This window comes from Coregonus clupeaformis, unplaced genomic scaffold, assembly GCF_020615455.1.
Source record: "Coregonus clupeaformis isolate EN_2021a unplaced genomic scaffold, ASM2061545v1 scaf0152, whole genome shotgun sequence".
Taxonomy (NCBI): Eukaryota; Metazoa; Chordata; class Actinopteri; order Salmoniformes; family Salmonidae; genus Coregonus; species Coregonus clupeaformis.
Window position 1 is genome coordinate 501,400 of NW_025533607.1, and position 24,721 is coordinate 526,120.

The following is a 24,721-nucleotide window of genomic DNA, read 5'->3' on the forward strand; positions in this document are numbered from 1 at the left end:
TATCTGAAACTTTGAACATCCCACGGAGCACCATTAAATCCATTATTAAAAAATGGAAAGAATATGGCATCACAACAAACCTGCCAAGAGAGGGCCGCCCACCAAAACTCACGGACCAGGCAAGGAGGGCATTAATCAGAGAGGCAACAAAGAGACCAAAGATAAAAAATAAATAAAAATAAATTGGTCATTTAGCAGACGCTCTTATCCAGAGCGACTTACAGGAGCAATTAGGGTTAAGTGCCTTGCTCAAGGGCACATCGACAGGTTTTTCACCTAGTCGGCTCGGGGATTAGAACAAGCAACCTTTCGGTTACTGGCACAACGCTCTTAACCACTAAGCTACCTGCCGCCGATGATAACCCTGAAGGAGCTGCAAACCTCCACAGCGGAGATTGGAGTATCTGTCCATAGGACCACTATAAGCTGTACACGCCACAGAGCTGGGCTTTACGGAAGAGTGGCCAGAAAAAAGCCATTGCTTAAAGAAAAAAATAAGCAAACACGTTTGGTGTTCGCCAAAAGGCATGTGGGAGACTCCCCAAATATATGGAAGAAAGTACTCTGGTCAGATGAGACAAAAATTGAGCTTTTTGGCCATCAAGGAAAACGCTATGTCTGGCGCAAACCCAACACCACACACCACCCTGAGAACACCATACCCACAGTGAAGAATGGTGGTGGCAGCATCATGCTGTGGGGATGTTTTTCATCGGCAGGGACTGGGAAACTGGTCAGAAAGGAATGATGGATGGCGCTAAATACAGGGAAATTCTTGAGGGAAACCTGTTTCAGTCTTCCAGAGATTTGAGACTGGGACGGAGGTTCACCTTCCAGCAGGACAATGACCCTAAGCATACTGCTAAAGCAACACTCAAGTGGTTTAAGGGGAAACCACTTGAGTGTGCTGCAAAAGGTGGCTCTACAAAGTATTGACTTTGGGGGGGTAAATAGTTATGCACGCTCAAGTTTTCTGTTTTTATGTCTTATTTCTTGTTTGTTTCACAATAAAAAATATATTTTGCATCTTCAAAGTGGTAGGCATGTTGTGTAAATCAAATGATACAAACCCCCAAAAAATCAAGTTTAATTCCAGGTTGTAAGGCAACAAAATAGGAAAAATGTACACTACATGACCAAAAGTATGTGTATCATGGTTATTAATATGGAGTTGGTCCCCCCTTTGCTGCCATAACAGCCTCCACTCTTCTGGGAAGGCTTTCCACTAGATGTTGGAACATTGTTGCGGGGACTTGCTTCCATTCAGCCACAAGAGCATTAGTGAGGTCAGGCACTGATGTTGGGTGATTAGGCCTGGCTCTTAGTCGGCGTTCCAATTCATCGCAAAGGTGTTCGATGGGGTTAAGGTCAGGGCTCTATGCAGGCCAGTCAAGTTCTTCCACACCAATCTCGGCAAACTATTTCTGTATGGACCTCGCTTTGTGTACGGGGGCATTGTCATGCTGAAACAGTAAAGGGCCTTCCCAAACTGTTGCCACAAACTTCGGAAGCACAGAATTGTCTAGAATGTCATTGTATGCACTAGAACTAAGGGGCCTAGTCCGAACCATGAAAAACAGCCCCATACCATTATTCCTCCTCCACCAAACTTTACAGTTGGCACATGGTATTGGGGCAGGTAGCGTTCTCCTGGCATCTGCCAAACCCAGATTAGTCCATTGGACTGCTAGATGGTGAAGCGTGATTCATCACTCCAGAGAATGCGTTTCCCTGCTCCAGAGTCCAATGGCGGCAAGCTTTACACCACTCCAGCCAACGCTTGATATTGCGCATGGTTATCTTAAGCTTGTGTGCGGTTGCTCGGCCATGGAAACCCATTTCATGAAGCTCCCGACAAACAGTTATTGTGCTAACATTGCTTCCAGAGGCAGTTTGGAACTCGGTAGTGAGTGTTGCAACCGCGGACAGACGATTTTTACACGCTACGCACTTCAGCACTCAGCGGTCCTGTTCTGTGAGCTTGTGTGGCATACCACTTCGCAGCTGAGCCGTTGTTGCTCCTAGACATTTCCACTTCACAATAACAGCACTTACAGTTGACCAGGGCAGCTCTAGCAGGGCAGAAATTTGACGAACTGCCATTTTGGAAAGGTGGCATCCTATGACAGTGCCACATTGAAAGTCACTGAGCTCTTCAGAAAGGCAATTTCACAACATATACCCAATACACACAAATCTAAGTAAAGCAATGGAATTAAGAATATATAAATATATGGACGAGCAATGTCAGCAATGAACTGTAACTCAGTAAAATCTTCGAAATTGTTGCACGTTGCGTGTATATATTTGATCAGTGTACTTTCCCAGGTCTGCACAATACAATGTTGAACCTCTGCGACACAACCGGACATAATGAGGTTACAAACTCTTAAAGGCTGAGTTCATTCACTTTCACGCTGTTTCATTCCCCTAAAATGTTTCAGTTTTGAAGCGAGTTCAATTTAGTCATACCACAAAATGGTCTCAGTCAGATATCATCAAATTACCAAAGTTATAAGTAGGCCTATAGACTGTATAAGCACTCCAAAAGTACAACAGGTTTTGCTTTTGACTATATTTTGCCTTATTTGTTGAAGAATAATACTTACTATGACATTTGTTTAGAGTCCTTTGAATGGCTTGGACACAGGAGCAATTGGCCGTTTCCATTTCTGACCCCTCATTTTTTTCGACTCAATGGCATCAGGCAGGCTTGTACCCACAGTATAACCAAATCATCATACGTGGAGGGGGAGTATATAACACACAACAAACTGAATGTGCCTCGTTTTGCATTTGCTTTGCTTTTAGACGTTATGCATCTCCCTTCAAAGAAAAGCACAGGCTTAGATGGAGAACGCAGTCTAAAAGTGGATGGCTGGCTCACTCGCTCGCTGTTGTTTTGTCAGTTTTCCAAAATACTTCATATTTCAAAATGTTCAGTCACCTTGTAACTGCCATCCCCGGAGTTTTTCATTCCCTCAAACAGGTGAGAGTGTTTCTTAAAAGCACTGGGAGAAACATCAATTCTCCTGCAAGAGAGAAATACACAAGCTCTAACTTTGCCACAGCTCATAATCAAGGGATTACTCTAAAACATTTTAGGTCAGTGCTGTTCAGATGAGGACTGAAATGACTGCAATGAATTACTCTTAGTTTCAAGTCTGTGCTGCTCAGGTGAGGACTGAAATGACTGCAAAGAATTATTCTTAGTTTCAGTGATGATCAGATGAGGACTGAAATGAATAGTCTACGTGCAATGGACAGACCCAAATAACTCCAGGATATCACATAGCAAACAAAGACCACCATTGAACGTGCACTGAATGACAAAAGGTGTGAATAATACCTGTGCAAGCTTTGATAAAACTAGAGGTGATGCCACAGCACACTGAAGGTGAGAGGGTCACTCAGAAGGCGACTCTACCTGTGTATCTCTGGGCTCTTTCTTGGCTTCATCATTTCCTTTTCCGCAGCTCTTCTTTGGTACATGGCAAATCGCTCATTTAGAGTAATTCCGTTGGATGGAAAGTGCTGTGCTGTAATCAACAGGAACCAGAACTTGTGTTACACAACAGATATGACCGTACATTTTGTGCCAATGCACTTTCCCATTCCTTTAAATTCATAAGTTACGTACAGTATTAGCTTGTGACCATAAAAACAATATTTTCAGCTACTCCATCAAAGGTTATCTATTTTTCAATGTGATTTCATTAGCCCCATAGGGTCATAAAAGGTATAATAACCATGCAAATGTTTTCATAGCAATGAAAACCATTTTTGGAAAACTTATTGAAATCAAATTAAATTACATACCATTTGTGCCTGAAAAATGAATTTTTCGATGTACAGAAATATTTTTCCATAATCATTCCCACACAGGATTGCAATGCATGGCATACTGGCCAAGCTATTTCACAAGCACTTGGCAACCCTTTTCAGTTTGACCTATCAAATGATACACTGTATAGGCTATATAAACCTTTTGATATTGCAATTGCACCTTAACTTACACCTGTGTTAAAGCACAGCTAGCAGAGAGACAGGTCAGTTGTAAAGGATCAGAGGTGAGTGAGGTCACTCACCTTTTATGTAGTGGACGATGGTGACAATGTGCTGTGAAAACAGCTCTAAGGGACTCCTTTGTAACTCTGTGGCCTGAATGTGCTGGAAGATAGAGTGAAACCCCTGCTCCTTTTTAGTAGGATGCACAAGTTCCCGTGATAACCTTCGCTCACCAACCATAACACCAGAGGATCTGGGGAAGAGACAAAACAACAACATTTCATTTGATGTTTCACCTTTGCCCTTTTGGCGAGAATAAACAGAGAACAAAGAGAATGGGATCTTTCTCATGAGGCTTCTATAAACAACACCTGAAAGATTGAATCAGGAGGGGTAATTATCTCAATTGTCTTAATACACATCTTTATTCATTTTGACAAAGCTCAGGGTTTCATAGAACTATGACTCAAAGAGGCTATAAAACATGGTCCAGGCCTGAGCCAAAGAGTCTCATGATTCATGGCTTCCTGTTAATGGAGAGTGAAACCTATCCAAGTCGATAAGGCATCAGAGTCTCTATGTGAATCTATATGATGATGGTGCGTACTGTTTACCTTGCTACGTCATCTCTGAGGGAATCCATTCTGACACTGAACTCCGCTCCTCTTTTCCCAGAGGCCCTTGGGGGAGAGTCCTCCCCCTTGACCATGAACATCTCTCGGTCAGAGTTCCTCCGTGGTGGGGGTGTGGGGGACGGGCTGGAGGCAGCTTTCTCCTTCCTCCTGCCTTTGCTGACGTTGTCCGGGGAGAAGCCTCTGAGCATGCCCGCTATGGCCTCTCTCTTGGCCAGTGCTGCAGCTATGGCCGCCGCCTTCTCCTGCTTCCGGCTGCGGTAAATCTCCTCTGCCATGGCGTCAAGATCGTCATCTTTGGCAGCCACCTGCAAGTAGGCCAGGTCTTCCCACTTGCCGAAGCGCTCCTCGAATAGCTTGCGGGCCGAGAGGGTGACTTTGCTCTTGAGCTTGGGCGAATCGTCGTCCTCCCGGTCACGGTCTTTGCGGAGCACCTTGGGACGGGGCTTGAGTATCATCTCCTCGTCCTCTTCCTCACCATCGCAGGAAAAGAAAGGGGTGGCTTTCAAGAAGCTGTTCAACGACACATTTCCCTCATCGTCAAAGTCTTCCCTGTACTTGTACTTCTCCTTCTCCCCTTTGTCGAGCTCTCTGTCAAAGATGCCCCCAGAGGACTTCATGCCATTCCCTTTCTCCCGCTCCACATCCCCACCATTGGTTTCCATCTCTCTGCCATTCTCCCACCCGGACTGCTTTTTCTTATGATTGTGCACTTCCAAGAACCTAGACAATGGCGAAGAGAGAAAGATAAACAACTGTGTTTAACTGCATCTTGGACAACTGTTCAGGTGAGTGCCTGCAACTTTATTACACAAACAATGTGAAAGAAATAAGGACGTTTGTCAATGGTGTAGGTAAAAATCCCATTAATTGTGGATGACTTAGTGTAATGGATGATACAGTTATAAACACAGAAGCTGACAGCCAGCAAAAGATATCCCTTCTTCAAAGGCCCAAGCCATTAGGGATTTGTCATGGTTAGTGCAGCGTTGACTGGTCAAGAAAACACACACATCTCAAAACTCCCAAGGGTCCGTAATGCCTTCTCAACTTACAAACTCCTGTTTCAGCATGCTATGACTACCACCACTTCCCCAAGGGCTTAGGGCCAAGGAAAAATACTAGGGACAAAGTATTATATGTGGTGCATGACGCATTGGGAAAGATCCATGAATTCTAAATACAAATAAAATACTCTCAGAGGAAGACTCCTAGACTCATACAGAATTAATATTGGCACGTTACAACTATGCACTAACCTCACTAAATGAAAGGAAAGGTATTTCCTAGCCTTGAAAAGGGTATTTTACCGAAATGTTGACAATAATCGTGTGCTACAATGTGAACTTTGGGGCAGTAAATTCCTGCACCACAAATGAGAAAAACATGCTAGTGTGTGTGTGTTAACCTTTCACTTCTAAAGATATTTCATAAGTTGCAAAGAGAAAAGGAGAAAAATATTTGTCTTACCTTTTGAACATAGCTGCTTTATCGCCTGCCAGGTTGTCCTCTTTAGAGAAGACGCCAAAGCCAGAGAACACAGGTGTGGGGCTTTTCTGAGAAGGGCTTTTGGTGGAAGGCGAGCTGCCCACCGTCTGTGTCTGCCATGAGGGGGCACCATTGGAATCGGGGCCATTAGCATTAGTGCTGTTAGGAGAGGGACTAGCCTGGGTCGTCGCTGGTGCGCCCTGACCAATGATAACAGCTGAGCGCACCTGAGGACTTGACCTCTTGGGGCTGGTGCTATTGCTGTGATCCGTCATGCCCTGCCAGTTAGCCTTGGGCTTGTCCCCACCGGCGCCCCCATCAGGCCCTGCAGACCCTCCTGTGATCTCCACGGGCTCGCCATCTCCTCCTCCTCCTCCTCCTCCTCCTCCTCCTCTCTTCTGGACCTCCTTGGAGGCAGAACGCTCCTCCTTGACATCCTTAGAGTTCTGCGTGGCCGACCCGGAGCCTGACCTGCGTGTGGGAGAGGAAGAATGCGAGGAAGAGGAGTGGCGGGAGCGCCGGGATCGGGGCGAGGAAGAGCGGTCCGAGTACTTGGAGTGGCTGTGGGAACGAGGGCTACCAGAGCGCTTTTTAGGGGTACGGGATCGTCCCCGTCTCGGGCTGTGGGGGTGGGGGTGTTGCTGCTGCTGTTGTTGCTGCTGCTGTTGGGGGTGCTGCCTGTAGTTCTGCCAGTTATTGGGACGGTAGTTGTTATTGTAGCCGCCTCCCCCACCCCTCTGGAAGCGCCCCCGTGGGAAGTAGCCACGCCCTCGGCCTCTAAAGTAGTAGGGCCTCCGGAAGCCTCGGTGGTAGCCCCGGAACTCGCGGTTATTATTCTGGTACTCCCTTGGGTAGTTCCGCTCTCGATTATTGTGGGATGGAGAATGAGATCTGGAGCGCGAGCGAGTGCGGGACCTAGAGCTTTGAAAGTGGGAAAAAGAGACAAGGGAGAAGAGAGACAGCAATGAAAGGGAGGGAAGACAAAAAGAAGATGACTGATTACACCTTCCGTTGTATAAATCTCATTAGCAAAAAAGTGCTTTGAGGAAAAAGGCGTACAATGCTGTTTTTCTCAAGACTATAAACAACCTTATAGCATGAGCAATTCATTTGTTGGTGTTGCTTATGAAAGTGATGTTGTCAAATTTTGTTTTCAAGTCCACATTTCCATAAGCAATGTATTGGGTCTACAGCTGAAAAAATTATAAAGAGCTTGCTGGTTACAGGAAAAAAATTAAATAATTGACAGACACTCATGTACCTAGCAGTTGTGTTTCTGTAAAGTATATCATAATCCCATATACAGGTAGTGACATGCATCTGTGTGCATCTGACATATATTAACGGAGGTAGCAAACCACATCTTAACAATTAACTGCTGGGAAGTGGGAATACATGGGTGCACAATGGAGCAGTGGAGAAAAACTGACTTCTCGACACATCTAGAGACATGGCTGTGAGGTCTACCCAATCCACATGGTGGCTCCATAGCACCATGGACACTAAAGCATAACAGAGGTAGCCTTCGGTACCACTAGATAAGTTTCTCCAGATTCTAAACAATCTATCGCCTCTGTAAGTATTACGATTTAGTCGATCCATATGGTCAATCTTAGCTACAGTAAAGAAAACAATCTCACTTAAAGAGGATACATCTCTGAGACTACTCATATATCAGCACGATCCAACAATAAATAGCCTGGTAAATAGTCTGAATCCTTTGATAATAACATATGAGTTAAAAGTCATTAAAATCTCAAACTGCTCAGCAGCTTTGCACTGCAGTCAATATCCCTATGCAGGCAAAGATGGATAACTTGCACAAATAACAATGAGAAATCCAAACTACAGTCAGCACTACAGAAAAATACCTCAAATTACATCACTTAGACTAAAAGCACACAAAATCCATACAGAAAAGCACCATTGACAGAACAATCTAGTACTCCTAAGTAAGACCCATCTCCAAACATTTGAAGTAAATAACAAGCACTCACCCAGTGTGTTTTTTCATTGGAATAAAGAGTGAACAGAGAAAGTAGTTCACCGAGCAGCATTGCACACTCACATTGAGAGCAAGACACTCTGCATCTCTTATGCTGAGCACTAGTGGAAAGAGGGTCACATGGGCCATATGGGAAAAATGTCTACTCTAATCCTTCAAAGCAAAAGGAGGGGGCACGGCTTGCCAATTACCCTGGCTGGCCAGCCTGTCCAGAAACCTTGGCTAAAAGGAGCAATTCAGTCAGCCAGCTACTATATACAGGGATTTAGGACAGCTAAAATCACAGTTTTTATGAATTGAATGGCCTAATATTACATAATACAGCACGTACGGCATTTTCAAACTAAACAATGTAGGCATCTTTGTATTGGATAAAATGTCACTTGAAATGCTAAAGATTTGTGGGTACATGCAGTACTTTTGATGAAGGAACATTTTATGGAATGCTTACATCTAAAATAAGTCATGTTTGTGCGTGTGTGCCATCTTGTATTGCGAGAAGGTAACATTTCACACACTGTAAACAGTGACAGGCCAATCCAGATCCAGCATTGACTTTCAGGTTCAAGCCATCTCTTTTCAGAACTCAAGACCATGGCATAATAGTACCATGCCATGCAGTGCCACTCCCCGGAAAAGAGATGCCATGCATTCCATTTTAATAGACTCCACAAAACCATTCTGCCAGCGGCAAAAGTGGCCAGTGGCGTCACACTCAAACGAGTTTCCCTTGCAAATGAACAACATTGCAGCCGACTGACAGATGACCCAGACCACTGCCGAGGAATTTCCATTTAGGGCTACACAACAACATAGTAAAAGCACTAGGTAGATGTTTAGCATGTAGCCTATTAAGGAATGCAATTATCGTAGTAAGGGAAAGAGAAAGGGGATACATAGTCAGTTGTACAACTAAATGCATTCAACCGAAATGTGTCTTCTGCATTTAACCCAACCCCTCTGAATCAGAGAAGTGCAGGTAATGCAAATAATTCTGAAATGTATTTTGGTGCAAGTCAAAGGTCTGTGTAGTAGTGGCAGAGGTCATTACAATAGCCAAGTACCAAGTCTCACTGAGGCAAGTGTGCCATCACAGCACCAGAGCTCTTTCCCACACACATCAATTTCCTTTGTATAAAGTGCACCAGACCCTGAGTAAGGCCCGTAACCAATAGAAAGCTGTTGTGGCTCTGCAGTTAATATGAGCACCAACTCACCATAAAGCACAGGAAACACATGGGTTTTGAGGCAGGAAATAAAAACGTAAGTGTATGCTTCAGCACCACTGCAACCCCTTCCAAGCCCACTCAAATATTACGCCATTAACGTCTGCAGAAAGAATGGGGTGTCAGCTATTACATGACACCTTGAGTTTGAAAAAATCTCTTTTGGTTATTGAACTACAGTAAGTGAAGTGGATTTACACCCAGTAACATAATTGCGGTAATGGAATTTCATCATGGGCCTCTGATCTGTACCACACATAAATACATAATTATGGATATGAATGTCATTCTCTTTATGGTGATGTATCCTAAATAGGTACACAAAGGTAGAAATATGCAATATCCTCCTTTGCATATTTGGGTATTATTCTACACACTGGCTATTATTTTAATGAGCTCTGCCACCAAACAAGACCACATTTGGTTGGTCCGGACCGGACCAAATCTGAACCAATCATAGACGTCTATGTTTCACAAGTTTGGACATCAAAGTACAGCACAGTAGAGCTCAGTAGAGTATAGTAGAGTACAGCACAGCACAGCACAAAAGAGTAGAATTCAGTGCTGTACAGTACAGCAGAGTATAGTAAAGTAGAGTAGAATTCAGTACAGTACAGTAGAATTCAATACAGTACAGTAGAGTAGAGTAGAATTCAGTTCAGTACACTATTCAGAACTGTACAGTTCAGTACAATACACTATAGTGTACTCAACTCTAGTGTGGTCTACTGTGTACTGTACTGAACTCTACTCCACTCTATTCTAGAGTACTGAACTATACACTGCTTTTATTTTCTGTACTGTACTCTACTGCGCTCTACTGTACTGTAATGCACTATACTGAGCTATACTCAACTTTTCTTTATTGTACTGTACTCTACTGTGCTCTACTGTACTGTAATGTACTGTGCTGTCCAAATTTGTGAAACATAGATATCTATAATTGGTTCAGAATTGGTCCGGTCTGGACCAAATCTGAACTAATCATGGACGTCTATGTTTGGGCCAAATGAAGGCCGGTCCACAGTGGACGTTGAAATCAAGGCTAGGGGGGACTGACCATATGTCAACTAACTTTCAACGTCCATGGACGTCCGGTGTCGGTCTGTGCTCAGTGGATGAGGATGCTGCTGGTTACAGTAAATGGAAAGAGAGGGGGCTCATGGGTAGGTGTCAGTAAGAGCTGGGAGAGGTGACATTCATTGGAGGGAGAGAAGGAGAGAGAGAGGGAGGGGTTATCCAGACTCTTCACACTCTTGCTTTGACCACCAGACGACAGAAAGAGAAAGGAAACAGTTATCAGCTGAACATGACCATATGCCAGTGGAAGGGAGGACAGTAGCAGGTGACCCAACTGTGGTTTGTGACTACTATGATTTCAAATTTTAGCCAATTAAATAGCAGAAATTCCATTTCTGTTATCGATTTGGTAGCAGAATTATGAGTTTTATTCACTTAATAATTCATAAACAAAATGTATATTAGTAAAAACATTATAACTAATTGATAGGTCTACATGTACTTGTTACTTCTGTGAACTTTCATTATCCTCTCTTCTCATGAGGGACAGAAATTAGAAAATATCTTAAAGATATGTGGGATTTTGGTAACAGAATTTCAAGGCACAAAGGAATGTTTCTTAAACTTACAGAAGGCAGAAAAAATGTTAAGTGTTGATATTATTTGGCTGGGGTCTTTACTTCAACATTATTGTGTTTGTAATGTATTTCTAATACCTTTTACGACTTTTTCTGGTAGATGTTTTTTCCATCTGTTTGACAAGAAATCAAAGCCTTTGCTTATTCCACATTTTTAGGATGGGAAATGGTTTAAAAATGTATATATGCCTTAATTGGACCGAATATGGTCCCACTTTAAATGAGGTGCAGCTTATAAAGCCTTCATAAAGCCTTCATAAACACTACATAAATGTGTTACAAATCTATAACTGTATGTCATGCTTTATAAAGGGTTCATAAATGTGGCATAACTGTGTGACATAACCACCAATATCAAATGTGACATAACCCACTATGTCAAATATGACATAAACCTGTGCTTTATAAAAGGTGGCATAAGCACCGCTAAAGGCCTAATAAATCACATTAAATTGAGGCTTCACACAGAATGTATAACCCTGTCATGCATCTTGGTAGAGAATTGCAATGCCAGGATGGTGGTTTCAATTCCCGGGGACACCAATACATAAAAATGTATTCACGCATGACTAAGTCGCTTTGATTAAAAGTGTCTGCTAAATTTGATATATTATATTATTCTAAAACATTTCTAGGATGGCCCAACTTCTTTCCCTTCCCTATATTGGACCTGACCTCAACTTTCCCCAAAATGCAGTCATGCACATCAAAAAACGTTAGTGAGGTCTTTTAAAATAATTTTTTGCCTAATTCCATTTTCTCAGTTGAGTTTTCCCAGGTTTCGGATTTCCCCAATATTTTCAGGTTATCCCTCAGTTTTTTCACACTTTTTTAATAGAAAAACAACATTTGATTTTCTGTGTCCACAACAATGCTCATACCACATCAGGGGATGAGCTTTGAGGTCTGTGAAAAATCTAAGAAACTTAGATTTTTTAGTGTAGTTGCCCTTTAATTCGGCGCTCATGCCCTGCACTGTTGTTTGGTTAGAGGGTTTTCTGTAGTGCAGTAATCGCACATGTGATGATTATGTATTCCATATACAGTGATTTGCATTCTGACCACCAATGGAATGGGTGGAGTAAAAGGCTAGCAACACTCCGTATTATTCAGAGCACAATGAAATGACACTATATATACATTCTATAGACCCTACTGAGTACTCCCTACAATACGTTTACTGTGGTGCCCAGATTAGTTTTTGCTCTATAAGCCAATATGTATTCCATATACAATGATTCGCATTGGGGGCATTTATATGACCTTGGAACATGTTTTAAAACCCAAATGTAATGCATATGTCACTTAAATATGAACAAATATTGTTAATGTTTAGACAATTATTTTTCATATATTATTAATAAATGCAAGTTGTTGACACTTTTATACAATTATGTGGGGTACTTTTATTTTGAAACTTTTCAAAATTCAGTGACCCGGAAGTACTTTTTTTGTGTTGCTGAAAAGACGCTGATCAAAGTTGGCCTTAGTGGGAGTGACTTTTCAAAATTCAGTGACCCGGAAGGACTTTTTTTGTGTTGCTGACAAGACGCTGATCATGTGATGAGTTCGCAAATCAAATGCCCAATTGTGGTGCCAACCGGACAGCAAAAAACAAGCAAGCTAACCTTTATTTTTTGTAATTTAAAGTAGTTTGTAGTAGTTAAGTGTTGAGTTAGATTACATACTGTAGCTACCTCAGTCGTTATTTCAAATAATTTTGGTGACTTTACAGCAATTGCTAGCTAGCCAAAATGTTGCTACCAGGCTCAGCTTAATAAAAATCCTCTTAGATACATCCACGTCTCATCGTCACGTGCGATTTGTAAATGAAAGAGGAATATAATAATACGAATCAAATTGAATTTCCCATCTCCCCATTTAGAGTTTCTGGTGCTGCATAGAAATGCCCTTATCCAGATGGTGTGACAAAGGCATTTCCTAACAGACCTGCTAACTTTTTGTTATTGTTACTTTTAAAGTTGGAACCAACATGCAGTACCTCCAGCAGGCAGAGAGGCAGGAACCATTTGTCCGCCATCTCAGGGACAAGCTACACTATTCACAGTTCTGTGTAATGTTCAATGTAATTACATTGCTGGACATTTTTTTACTTAATGTAGTTGTATTGTTTAGAACATATACAAATAAGGGCCTCCAGAGTGGCGTAGCGGTCTAAGGCACTGCATCGCAGTGCTTGAGGCATCACTACAGCCCCGGGTTCGATCTAAGGCTGTGGGAGACCCATGGGTTTGGCCGGCCGGGATTTCCTTGTCCCATCACGCTCTAGCGACTCCTTGTGGCCGGCCGGGCGCCTGCAAGCTGACTTCGTTCGCCAGTTGTACAGTGTTTCCTCCGACACATTGGTGCAGCTGGCTTTCGGGTTAAGCGAGCAGTGTGTCAAGAAGCAGTGCGGCTTGGCAGGGTCGTATTTAGGAGGACGCATGGCTCTCGACCTTCGCCTCTCCCGAGTTGCAGCGATGTAACTACCAATTGGGGAGAAAAAGGGGGTAAAAGTACAAAATAAAAAAGATATACAAATAAAAGGACATGTATGGTTTAAACATGTCTTTAATGTTTATTTGTTTTAGCTGTTAGTGATAATTCCCTAAGTGTTAATACATTTGTAAATTACAAAAAGGTGTCTGACTTTAAATTAAGTAAAGCGTCATGTGATATAGTCTTTATGGATGTGTTATGAATGACCGAAGATGTCTCACGTAAAACTAAGTATTACAGGACACTACATGAAGTGTCAATAAATAGGTTATTAACGTTCTACTGATTTATGAAGGTTCTCTCATGGTCCACAGGTTACTGTAGGGTGTGAGGTATTTAAATGGGTTGATGGACCTGTAAAGCTTTTGTGTGTGTCGGAGCCAAGATGATGTGGAGTAGTCCAACCTGAGACTACCGCACCAGGTATTCCTCATCTGTTCCCATGCTGGAGACCAGGGCTTGATTACAACCTGTTACAATGGTGCCAACATTTTGTCATCGTCACTAGTTAACACAGTAAAAAAGTAATAATTATGGCTAAACCCTGCCCACTTCCACAATTTATCCTCTTAAAATTTGATTTTAAACCTAACCCTAACTAATAAAGGCCAAGTCTGATGCGTTGGTCCTCCAGACCTTCCGCACTTTTGGGCGGAAGTGTCTGCGAATGAGATTAGGTGTAATGTGACTAACATGACTTTACTTCAGAGAGTAATCCAATCCTTCGACCCAACATGTCACCCTTTATAAAGCACATGGTTATGTCATATTTGATATTGGCGATTATGTCACACAGTTACACCACATTTATGAACCCTTTATAAAGCATGATATACGGTTATAGATACTTTGTAACACATTTATGACTCAGCTTTCATTTGACACCCTATTTGACATGCTCCTATGAACCTCACATGTTGGTGATAACAAATGAAACATGTCATGAATTGAGGCCCAAACATAGCATACATAGTCCACGCATAACTGTTGGAGGTCAGCAACCAATCAGGAGCATTTCAAACCTTGGCTAATCGACATAGCAACAACCTTTGTTGGGTCAAAAGCATTTCTTACAATCTATGTGTAGCATATCTGTCAAGACGCTGTCAGCAACTCTTATCTTGTTTCGATTTGTCAGTAAGAAGGAAATAATCTTTCTCAGAAAACGTGTTACCTCGCCTCTTGTTTTTGTTTCAAAATCTTCTTCAGGCTCTCTACCCATGTAATGAACTTTTATGGATTTTATAGACAAAAAAATGACTTCATAAGTCCTTATAAGGTGGAATATGTTGCCTCATCCCTCTTAACCTGTTTATAGGCAATTTATAGACAAAATAATATTAATTCATAACAATGTCCTAGTTTCCTCCCATGGGAGGAATTGAGGTGGTCCGTATTATGTAGGTAAGTAAGTTAGCTAAGTTACAGTAAGTTACATTGTTAGCCACCTGTAGCGATGTTTCCTGGATCTGGATCGTGAGCTGCTTCTGGAGCGGGAGACAGAGCGAGATCTGGACCTGGACCGAGAGTGGGACCGAGACTTGGAGGCTGACTTCGTTGCCTTGGACATCACTGCAGGCAACCTCTTTGAGACAACAGCCTGTCAGACAAACAGAGGGGAATCAGTGAGCATCAGCATCTATTCAATTTCAACATTTCACCCACATTTTCAATAGGCCCACATAGGCAACATTGAATAAGTAGAACAAGGCACATTTGAATAAGCTAAAGTGCTGTTCATAGGATTAATAACAATGATGAATTATTATTATTATTATAATTTTTTTCATCTGAACCCAATTGCGTACAAAAACATTGATATTCTTCAATGAGGCCTACTACATAGGAGATGCCCACAATTTAATACAACTTAACAAGATAAAGGATTCTTCACAACATATTTGAAGATTTAGAGCAAAATGGCTGTCAAATAGTAAAAGTGGGCAAATCTGTAAATCACTGTGACCGAAGTGTCAGGTGGCAAACTACAACCAGATGACTAGGCCGCTGAATGATTGTCTACAGTCACTGCAGAGATAGAGGGATTAAGATAAAGAGCTGTGACTCGAGAAAACCATGACAACAATACCTCCAAGAGATATAAAGCATTCAATAGATGCCATACTTCAGAAAAGCTTTTGTGCAAAAATGTGCAGTGAAGCAGCTTTAAAAGAAGTGCAAAAAGGTTACCACCATACACTAACGATTGCTGCCAAAAACACTGTTGGAGAACAGTGTGGATACTGCAGGTGCAAGTAACATAACCAGTTTCATGTAGTCATTCATTTGCATTAAAGAATCTGTTTCATTCCAGTCATGGGACTGAACTGTTTTACGGAATCATGTCTCTCTCCGGATATATTGTCCCTGTCCATTCAGCCAGCGGGGTTTTCCGTCCATCATGTGGACAGGAAGAAAGAACTCTCTGGGAAAAAGAAAGGGCGGAGGGGTTTGTTTCATGATTAAGAACTCATGGTGTGATTGTGGTAATGTACAAGAACTCAAGTCCTTTTGTTCTCCTGATCTGGAATACCTCCCCATCAAATGCCGACCACATCGCCGTGTATATTCGACAGTACAGGGACAAATTGGAGTTGCAATTCAATGGTTTAGACACGAGACGTACTGTATGTGGAAGGGACTCCAGACAATCCCGGATTATAAATGGAAAGCTAGCCACGTCGCAGACACACGTCTCGCTCCCAGATAAGCTAAACACCTTCAAAGCCCACTTCGAGGAAAACAACATCGATCCACCGACACGGGCCCCCTCCGCTCACGAGAACAGTGTGCTCTTGTTTTCCGTGGCCAACGTGATTAAGTAATTTAAGCGTGTTCACCCTTGCAAGGCTGCCAGCCCAGACGGCATCCCAAGCCGCGTACTCAGAGTATGTGCAGACCAGCTGGCTGGAGTGTTTACGGACATATTCAATCTCTCCATATCCCAGTCTGTTGTCCCCACTTGCTTCAAGATGTCCACCATTGTTCCCGTACCCAAGAAAGCGAAAGTAACTGAACTAAATGACGTTCGCTCCGTAGCACTCACTTCTGTCACCATGAAGTGCTTTTAGAGGATAGTTAAGGACCATATCACCTCCACCTTAACCGGCAACCTAGACCCACTACAATTCGCATACCATCCCAACAGATCCACGGACGACGGAATCGCCATTGCACTGCACACTGCCCTTTCCCACCTGGACAAGAGAAATACCTATGTAAGAATGCTGTTTATAGACTACAGCTCAGCCTTCAACACTATGGTGCCCTCCAAGCTCACCACTAATCTCTGGGCCCTGGGTCTGAACCCCTCCCTGTGCAACTGGGACCTGGACTTTCTGACGGGCCAATCCCAAGTGGTGAAGTGTAGGCAACAACACCTCCGCCACGCTGATCCTCAACACGGGGGCCCACAGGGTTGTGTGCCCAGCCCCCTCCTGTACTCCCTGTTCACGCATGACTGCATGGCCATGCACGTCTCCATCTCAATCATCAAGTTTGCTGACGACACAACCCTCTGGAGAGCCCTGCGGTTGCAGACGGTGCAATTTCCGTACCAGTCGGTGATACAGCCTGACAGAATGCTCTCAATGGTGTATCTGTAGAAGTTCAACACCTCCGCAACGCTGATCTTCAACACATGGGCCCCACAGGGGTGCGTGCTCAGCCATGACTGCATGGCAATGAACATCTCCAACTAAATCATCACGTTTTCTGACAACACAACCCTCTTTAATAATGTTTACATACTGTTTTACCCACTTTCTATGTATATACTGTATTCATGGCTCATCCTAAATAACTACTGCTGTACACACCTTTTCTATTCATATACTGTCCATTCTGTCTATATACACAATTATATACACTGTTTATTAGGTACAGCCATCTAGTACAGGGTTGGACCCCCCTTTGTCTCCAGAACAGCCTGAATTCGTCGTGGCATGGACACGTTGCTCAATTGGTATCAAGGGACCTAACGCATGCCAGGAAAAAACAAGAAGTGGGCACGCGATCACCAACACTGGACAACTGAGGAGTGGAAAAACATTTCCTGGTCCGACGAATCCCGGTTCCTGTTGCATCATGCTGATGGCAGAGTCAGGATTTGGTGTAAGCAGCATGAGTCCATGGACCAATCCTGCCTGGTACAGGCTGTACTGGTGTGGGGAATGTTTTCCTGGCACACTTTAGGTCCCTTGATACCAATTGAGCAAATAATATTTCCGACACCTTGTAGAATCAATGCCCTGAAGAATTCAGGCTGTTCTGGAGGCAAAGAAGTGTCCGATCCGGTACTAGATGGGCATACCTAATAACTCTGACACTGCTCGTTCTGATATTGATTTATTTTACTTTTTGGATTATGTGCGTATAGTTTTGTATTGCTAGGTATTATTACTGCACTGTTAGAGCTGCACTGTTGGAGGATTTCGCTGCACCTGCGATAACATCTGCAAATATGTGTACGCGACCAATAAACTTTGATTTGATTATTCAAAGTTACAAGACATTACTGGAGAGCTTTATAAGATTCACAGACTGAACAACTGGACTGGCAATAAAGAGAAGGTTACTCTGGCTAGCCTTGGATGTCAACAATGTGTGAAAAACTCTCTCCGAAATAAACTAATTGAAAGGATAACAGTCATATGGTGTCAGACCAGCAAGTGGATTGGCTTGTGAGAGTTGAGAAGATGATCTGATTATTGGGCCTAATGCAACTGCCAATCAGTGGCCGAAGAATGTCCATTCTAGAATAGCACAATCAGTGCCTAACATCTTAACATGTTCCTTACCCCTGTGGAGGGTAAATACGATTCCTTAAGGGGATTTTGGCTATATTCTGAGAATTATTCATATGATCCAGCAGATTAGGTTTTTCAGTCTATGGACACTCTCCGTGGCATATGATCTTCGGTCTAAGTGAGCAGGGATCAAAATATTTATTTTTCATTTTGATAAGCATCTGAGGGGGGATGCCATGCAGAGGAAATTGCAGACTAAACATTGGGAGGACTTCAAAAACGGTGCACCGGCATCAAACAGCACATGGTGGTCCCAGAGTATATCCCTGCTACTACTTTGGTGAGTATTGAAATGGATCCCTCCTCCTGCTACTCCTCTATGGTGCTCCTTCCCTCGCTTTTCTTCATTGCAGACTGCGCTTGTTATTTTTGGCTTCCAGGGCTAATTTCCTGAAGGCACTGTAATATACTTTTTTGCTTACCGGGCACATTTCATGACCGGCATTCAGAACGTGCTCCCGTATCCACATTTGGAAAAATAAAGGGAACCTAAATCCTGGTCAACAGATGGTATGGCATATTATGAAATTGGACATTTTGCAAACTACTCTCTGCAGAAGACCTTTAAATCCTAGTCATACACAGTTGACTTAACAGCTGTAGCCTATAGCTGTATAGCTGTATAACTGCATATACTGTAATACCAAGAATCTGTTTAAAACTCATTAAACAAACAAGAAAAACATCTGTTTTGGGGGGTTTCCCAGGACCGGTTTCATATTTCTGAGAATAAACTTTTCTGAAAGCTCTCAAATGCCTGTCAAATGAAACTAAACAAGATGGGGGGCATAACTGTGCATTTATCCACTAGGTAACTAGAGTATAATCACTTCCTTCACTTAATTTTGTGTGACTGGTTTATCTTACTGGTAAAACCGTGTACCGTATTGCAGGGGCCAAAACTGGGCAAACTGGGCATTCACTAGGTAACTACTGTATCATGTTTCATCATCTTTAACTTAAATAGATGCTCCCCTGATTTGTGTGTGACTGGTTTATCTTACTGGTAAAATGGCAAGGATATGTGTAGGCCATTCCAAGTATAGTTAACTGTAACTTAATAAGTAATAAGTGTCGGTAAAGTGAGATGAATCATGGGTCCATTTCAGTCAGAGCACAGTGACCCACTTCCAACTGATAACCAGAGGCAGCTGCCTGTCTCCTCCTCACAGAGTGTGGTCCCCAGCCTAATCACTAGGATTTAAACATCTAAAAGGCTGTGACAAGCATCTACACTAATTATGTACCCTATACTGACAGACACACAAACACACACACACAGGGGCCCCTGGTGCAAAGAGTGACAGCTGCTCAAGCCCGGTCACCTGTTTATTTTATTTAAGGGCAAAAGTTGTTGCGAACAATGGTTGGGCAACTCGATACAGCAGCGACAGTATAAACAGACACACTCCGCTCAATCAACTACTCTATCATTAAGACCTGGATGCCTAAGAAGCAGCTGGAATCACATTTGGCATCTATATGGACCACTGAGACAACACTCCCCACAGCAACTGTCACTGATGTCGTCTTTGGTTACCAAAATGGACCAGAAATGTGTGCATCATTGTAAGGGTGTCAGAGTTTTCCCTCAAGACGTGGCTTTATAGAGGCGGTTCATGGATTGCCAAGCTGACTCTGCTGCTGGAGTCAAGATTAGGGCTGTGGCGGTCACGAAATTCTGTCAGCCGGCGATTGTCAAGCAAATAACTGTTGGTCTCACGGTAATTGACCGTTAATTAACATAAACACATTTAGCATCTCCTGGCTTCCACACATATTCTACAAGCAATTTTAAAAAGAATAATAAATCCATGTAACATAGCCTACACCTTCACAATAAATCTATGATTTATTTTAGACAGGTCTAAAGAAGAAAAGAACAGCATACTCTGAGTTGTCCTTATGTTAGGTCCTGATGTGGCTATGCCAAATGGCTGAGGGTTACACTAGTTTATTTAGCAGACAAGATTTGCTTGTAATTCCGTGGCATTATTTTATATTATTTTATAGTATGAAGAATACAATTGAAGAAAGCTGAATAAAATATAAATATTTTCTCCAAACGATTTGAGGGAGTGCCCACATGCGACTATTCTGTGTTGAGCGGTTAACAAATAAATAGGTACTCCTATATGCTTAATTTAGAGTTATTCATATAACTTTAGTTGTTCTACAAACGTTGGCCTATATGTTTAGATTGTTTATACATTGTAAGGCTGCATGATGAGACTCTAATGATGATTTGAAAAAAGTCGCTTTGTTTTTTGCACAGGCTGTATACACTCCAAAAGTCTCTCATTCACAATTTGACAAGCACTTGATAATGCCTGAAATTTCACGGCGGCATCCCCTTTGTGGCAGTAATGCACCCTAAAAAATCCATGCCTTTTGCGACCTGGAGTACTGCGTTGTGCCCTTCTCCCTGAGTGTGCTGCGCAATCCGAAGAGTCTCTCACTCACATGGCTCTCTGTCACGTGATCGGGTCTTTCTCACAGGCTACATACAAGTGAAGACAGACACATCGGGGACGCAAATGCGCGCGTCCTTATCCAATTCCTAAGTGCATATTGAAGAAATTGGAAGAACTGTCAACATTTACTTTTCGTCAGCCAGCAAGATGAGTAGGCCTAACGAACAGCAAAAGCACTAGCCTATGTCAATCTACTATCCCCCATAGTACAAAAGTCAACGTATTCTATTCTGTGCGAGAAATAAATATTTCAAACTGTCTGGGACAGTTGTGGGATGCGATAGATCCCAAATTAATACAACCACTAGCATCAACAAACCTTTTTTATGCAATGTGGCTGACGCAACAGATCAGAACGTTTAGCTTAAAATGTTGCTAAACTATTAGGCTATTTCTTCACATTATAAGCGCAGCAATGCACACATGGTATTAGGCTATAAGCGCGAATGTTCCATTAGCGGAAAACACCATTATCAAAAGTGACCGCAAATGCAATTATGCATGTAATGCTTTTATTATAAAGGCGCATTTTAATGGTGAAAATCTTCTTCACCAAACTTGAAACTCACGCGTGCTTATATATGCCAGTTAGGCTCTACACCCCTTGTAAAGAGGATTAATGTCCTTAATTTTAAGAAGTTATTAGGCCACTTTAGTTGTGATACAAACCTTATTAAAACATATATGCCTATGGGCTAGGCTACATGAGGTGTGCGACTATGATTTAAAAAAGGCACAAAAAAAGGCTTTGTTTCTTATGCTGGGCATCATTCACAAGTGATAATATATAATTCACAAGTGATAGGCTAATATTGTCACCCATCAGACTATTCTTGATTTATTCTTTAAATATACTAAATAATATATGTGTGACATTTGTTTCGATTTATAACGGACCATTATCATGCACCTGCATTGAAACAGGGGCAGCGGGAAAATATACATGTCATCTATACACTTAAATAGGGAATGGAGGACACTTTTCCCCGTGGTTTATTTTCATGCCAGCCAGGTAGGCTATACTCCTGTTGTGAATATAAGCAATGTGCTTAATATTAGGAAAGTTGAGAAATAAATATATTAGGCCTAGCCTATAGAAAGCTGATGGGATCCTCTTCTTTTTAATAGAGGCCATCACTCGGTTTTCTCCTGCAATTGCATAGCCTATAGAAATGTTGCGCAACATGAGCTCATGGGCTCTCATTAAGTGTTTGATTAGATTTTCGAATAGATTTGCATTGATGTCAGAGTGATTAGAGGGATAATAGAGTGCTGAATACCAGGCAGTTAGCAAGTTTGGTAGGCTACTAATGACCAGCAGCAGCATCAGAGCTTGGAGAAGCCTAATTACTGTGACTAAATGGTCATGTGGAATTTGACTGCCTTCGTGACTCGTGACCGCAGGTGTGGCGGTAATACGGTCACCACAACAGCCCTAAGTCAAGATACACTATGTAGCTTCCTTCCATACAGTTCCATGGACATCATAGGATAATTATTTTGTTTCTAAAAGCTGCCTTACTGCCAATTAGGCCCATTGTAACTTGATTTATGCCTATTTATAATGGCCCTCTCAGATAAGAAATCATTCAACCATGACTGCATCATTGTGATTTTCTGCAGCAAACTCACAACTGACCAAAGCCATCAAACCAACGTTGAATTGGACAACGCAACAATAATAATTGAACCCAAACAAAAAAACATCACTCAATAACAGAAAGGCTGAGAAAGTTATGTGGTTTATTTTCTCAGAGTGACGAAGGAAATACAGGGCCCCATAGCAGTGTGTCCTCACTAAAAGTTCAGTGTCAGTCTATGTGAGACAGTCCCTCTGTTGGGTGCAACAGCCACAGCGAGTTCCCATCAACTCCCACCAATTGAGTAGGCTCCATGTGCGGTACATATAATCACTCTTTGTTCCTACTTGAGATTTCTTAAAAACCTCCTCAGTCAGCACTATAATCAGTATGTTTATTTCTTGGACTGTTGTAAACAGGTGGAAAGTTAATATGTAGCTATGTGAGCTTTTGATTTACACAACTCTTGTCCTGAAAATACATAGCAGACCATTACTGAGGCATCCTCAAATCGTGAGAACATGCTTCTCAACTTGCTGCTATCAAGTTGGAACTCAACAGCTAAAGGTCCTCTCTATTTTGGTCCGTTGTGAACAGCATGGCAAATGGCAAGCTATCGTTCCTTATTTCAGCAATGTGGTGAGATTATGCATTTGTTAGGTCTTGCCTATTGACAGACATTTTCATTCAAATGTAGGCTAAAGCTGTAGATATCTGGAGTATTTGGTCAACTTTCAGTGGCAGCCATTCTACAGGGGCCAGAGTCATTACATTCACACACAAGTGAAGTTACCCCAGAGTTGGCAGTGTCAAAAACGCCATATCAAATTGTCGACTTCTCCTGTGAATGCCACCTTTTCTCATCACATTTTGCAACGGTCTGAAAATAAATGTCACGTAAGGTGTGAATCCTGTGAAGAGACAAGTGTAGATACAACACCCTGTAGATACAACACCCTGACACTGGAGAGTGCCAGTGACAGGGGTGTCCTCAAATGTATACCATACAGAGTTGAGGGCATCACCCATGCATTCACAGCATCAACTGTAGGCTAGTTAACAAGAGACCATACATACTGTAAAAGGCCGATTACTGTAAATCCCATTGCTTTACAATGATCCCAATGAACAGCAAATGGAAAAGTTATTCTTAGTAAATAAACAAAAGTGACAGTACAATACAGCTTATTTGTTATAAGGACCTGTGCCAGGATACCAGTGGGAATGTGGTTACACCTTTCTTATCTGTGTACATTTGAACAGATATTATCTGCGTTAAGAGAACAATAAGCCAGGATCTTAGAGCAAACTGCAACAGGATATGCTATGATGTAGTGATAATTTATGCAATGGGTGGCACAATCAATCCTGTCCCATTTTTTGCTCATAAATAATTATAAATTATAATTGGGGGGTGAACTATGAATGGGGTTTTCACTATGCAACTGACTCACTGGCTGACTTAACTGAACCTCTAGCATTGCTGATCAATCAATTGACAACATGAAACGCATTCAAAATGACATCGAGCTGTCGACTTTCTGTAGCTTGACAAATGGTAACTACACTGTATCAGAAGTCATGCTTTGAGAATAACCTCACATGTGATACATTATACCATATACAGTAGCTGGTGGGGATAAAAGGACATACTAAAGCAGGGATAGACAGGCTATAGTTTACCTTCGATGTTTTTGGTTTTTTCACGCTCCTCTGGCGGGTCCGGGTCGTATAGCGTCTTGGGTGAAAGCCGGCAGAGGATCCGTTGCTGTCACTGTCAACCAAATTTTTCCGATGATAGGTTGCAATCCGAATAAACAGGCCAGTAGAGCTAACCTTGGCTACTGTGTGTCAAGCATCGTATTGACCGAAACATTTGCGGGAATGACGTTTATCAGCTCGTTAAACAAGCCTTTTATCAGGTCCGTTTTGTATTCATGTCACACTAAATAGCGAGAGCAGTTGTAATGTGACACTGCGCTGTGCGCTCACGAGGAATGAATTCAAAGTGGAGAAATTCTCCGAGAACGCATACAATACGACGCTATAGTACTGGCTACAGTAGAGCCTTCGTTCGCAGCGCAGCTCAGTGCACGCAGGTGAAATTTCCTTCCTGGTATCCCTCCGTCAAACATGTTTCAGAGTGTGCGCCTACTATGATTATCAATAAACATACACTGAACAAAAATATAAATGCAACATGTAAAGTGTTGGTCCCATTTTTCATGAAATGAAATAAAAGATACCAGAAATTTCCCATATGCATAAAAAGCTTATTTCTCTCAAATATTAATATTGTGCACAACTTTGTTTACATCCTTGTTAGTGAGCATTTCTCCTTTG

General features: G+C 42.2%; 1 protein-coding gene across 5 annotated transcripts in view; it reads right to left on the reverse strand.

Annotated features, from left to right (window-relative positions):
* The window catches only part of LOC121555810 (thyroid hormone receptor-associated protein 3-like), a 29,718-nt gene extending 5,239 nt beyond the window's left edge, over positions 1-24,479 (reverse strand). Inside the window, exons 1-7 of one of the 5 annotated variants that reach the window (XM_041869662.2) lie at positions 24,062-24,479; positions 14,965-15,116; positions 6,111-7,049; positions 4,623-5,363; positions 4,089-4,261; positions 3,428-3,539; positions 2,948-3,032 (exon numbers count right to left, since the gene is read on the reverse strand). In XM_041869662.2, the coding sequence (XP_041725596.1) occupies positions 2,948-3,032; positions 3,428-3,539; positions 4,089-4,261; positions 4,623-5,363; positions 6,111-7,049; positions 14,965-15,086 (2,172 nt within the window). In that variant the 5' untranslated portion in view covers positions 15,087-15,116; positions 24,062-24,479. Of the gene's footprint in view, positions 1-2,947; positions 3,033-3,427; positions 3,540-4,088; positions 4,262-4,622; positions 5,364-6,110; positions 7,050-8,125; positions 9,693-14,964; positions 15,117-24,061 lie in introns of those variants that run through there. The other 4 variants (XM_041869665.2, XM_041869661.2, XM_041869663.2 and 1 more) reach the window with 4 other exon arrangements.
* Positions 24,480-24,721: the final 242 nt, after the last annotated feature.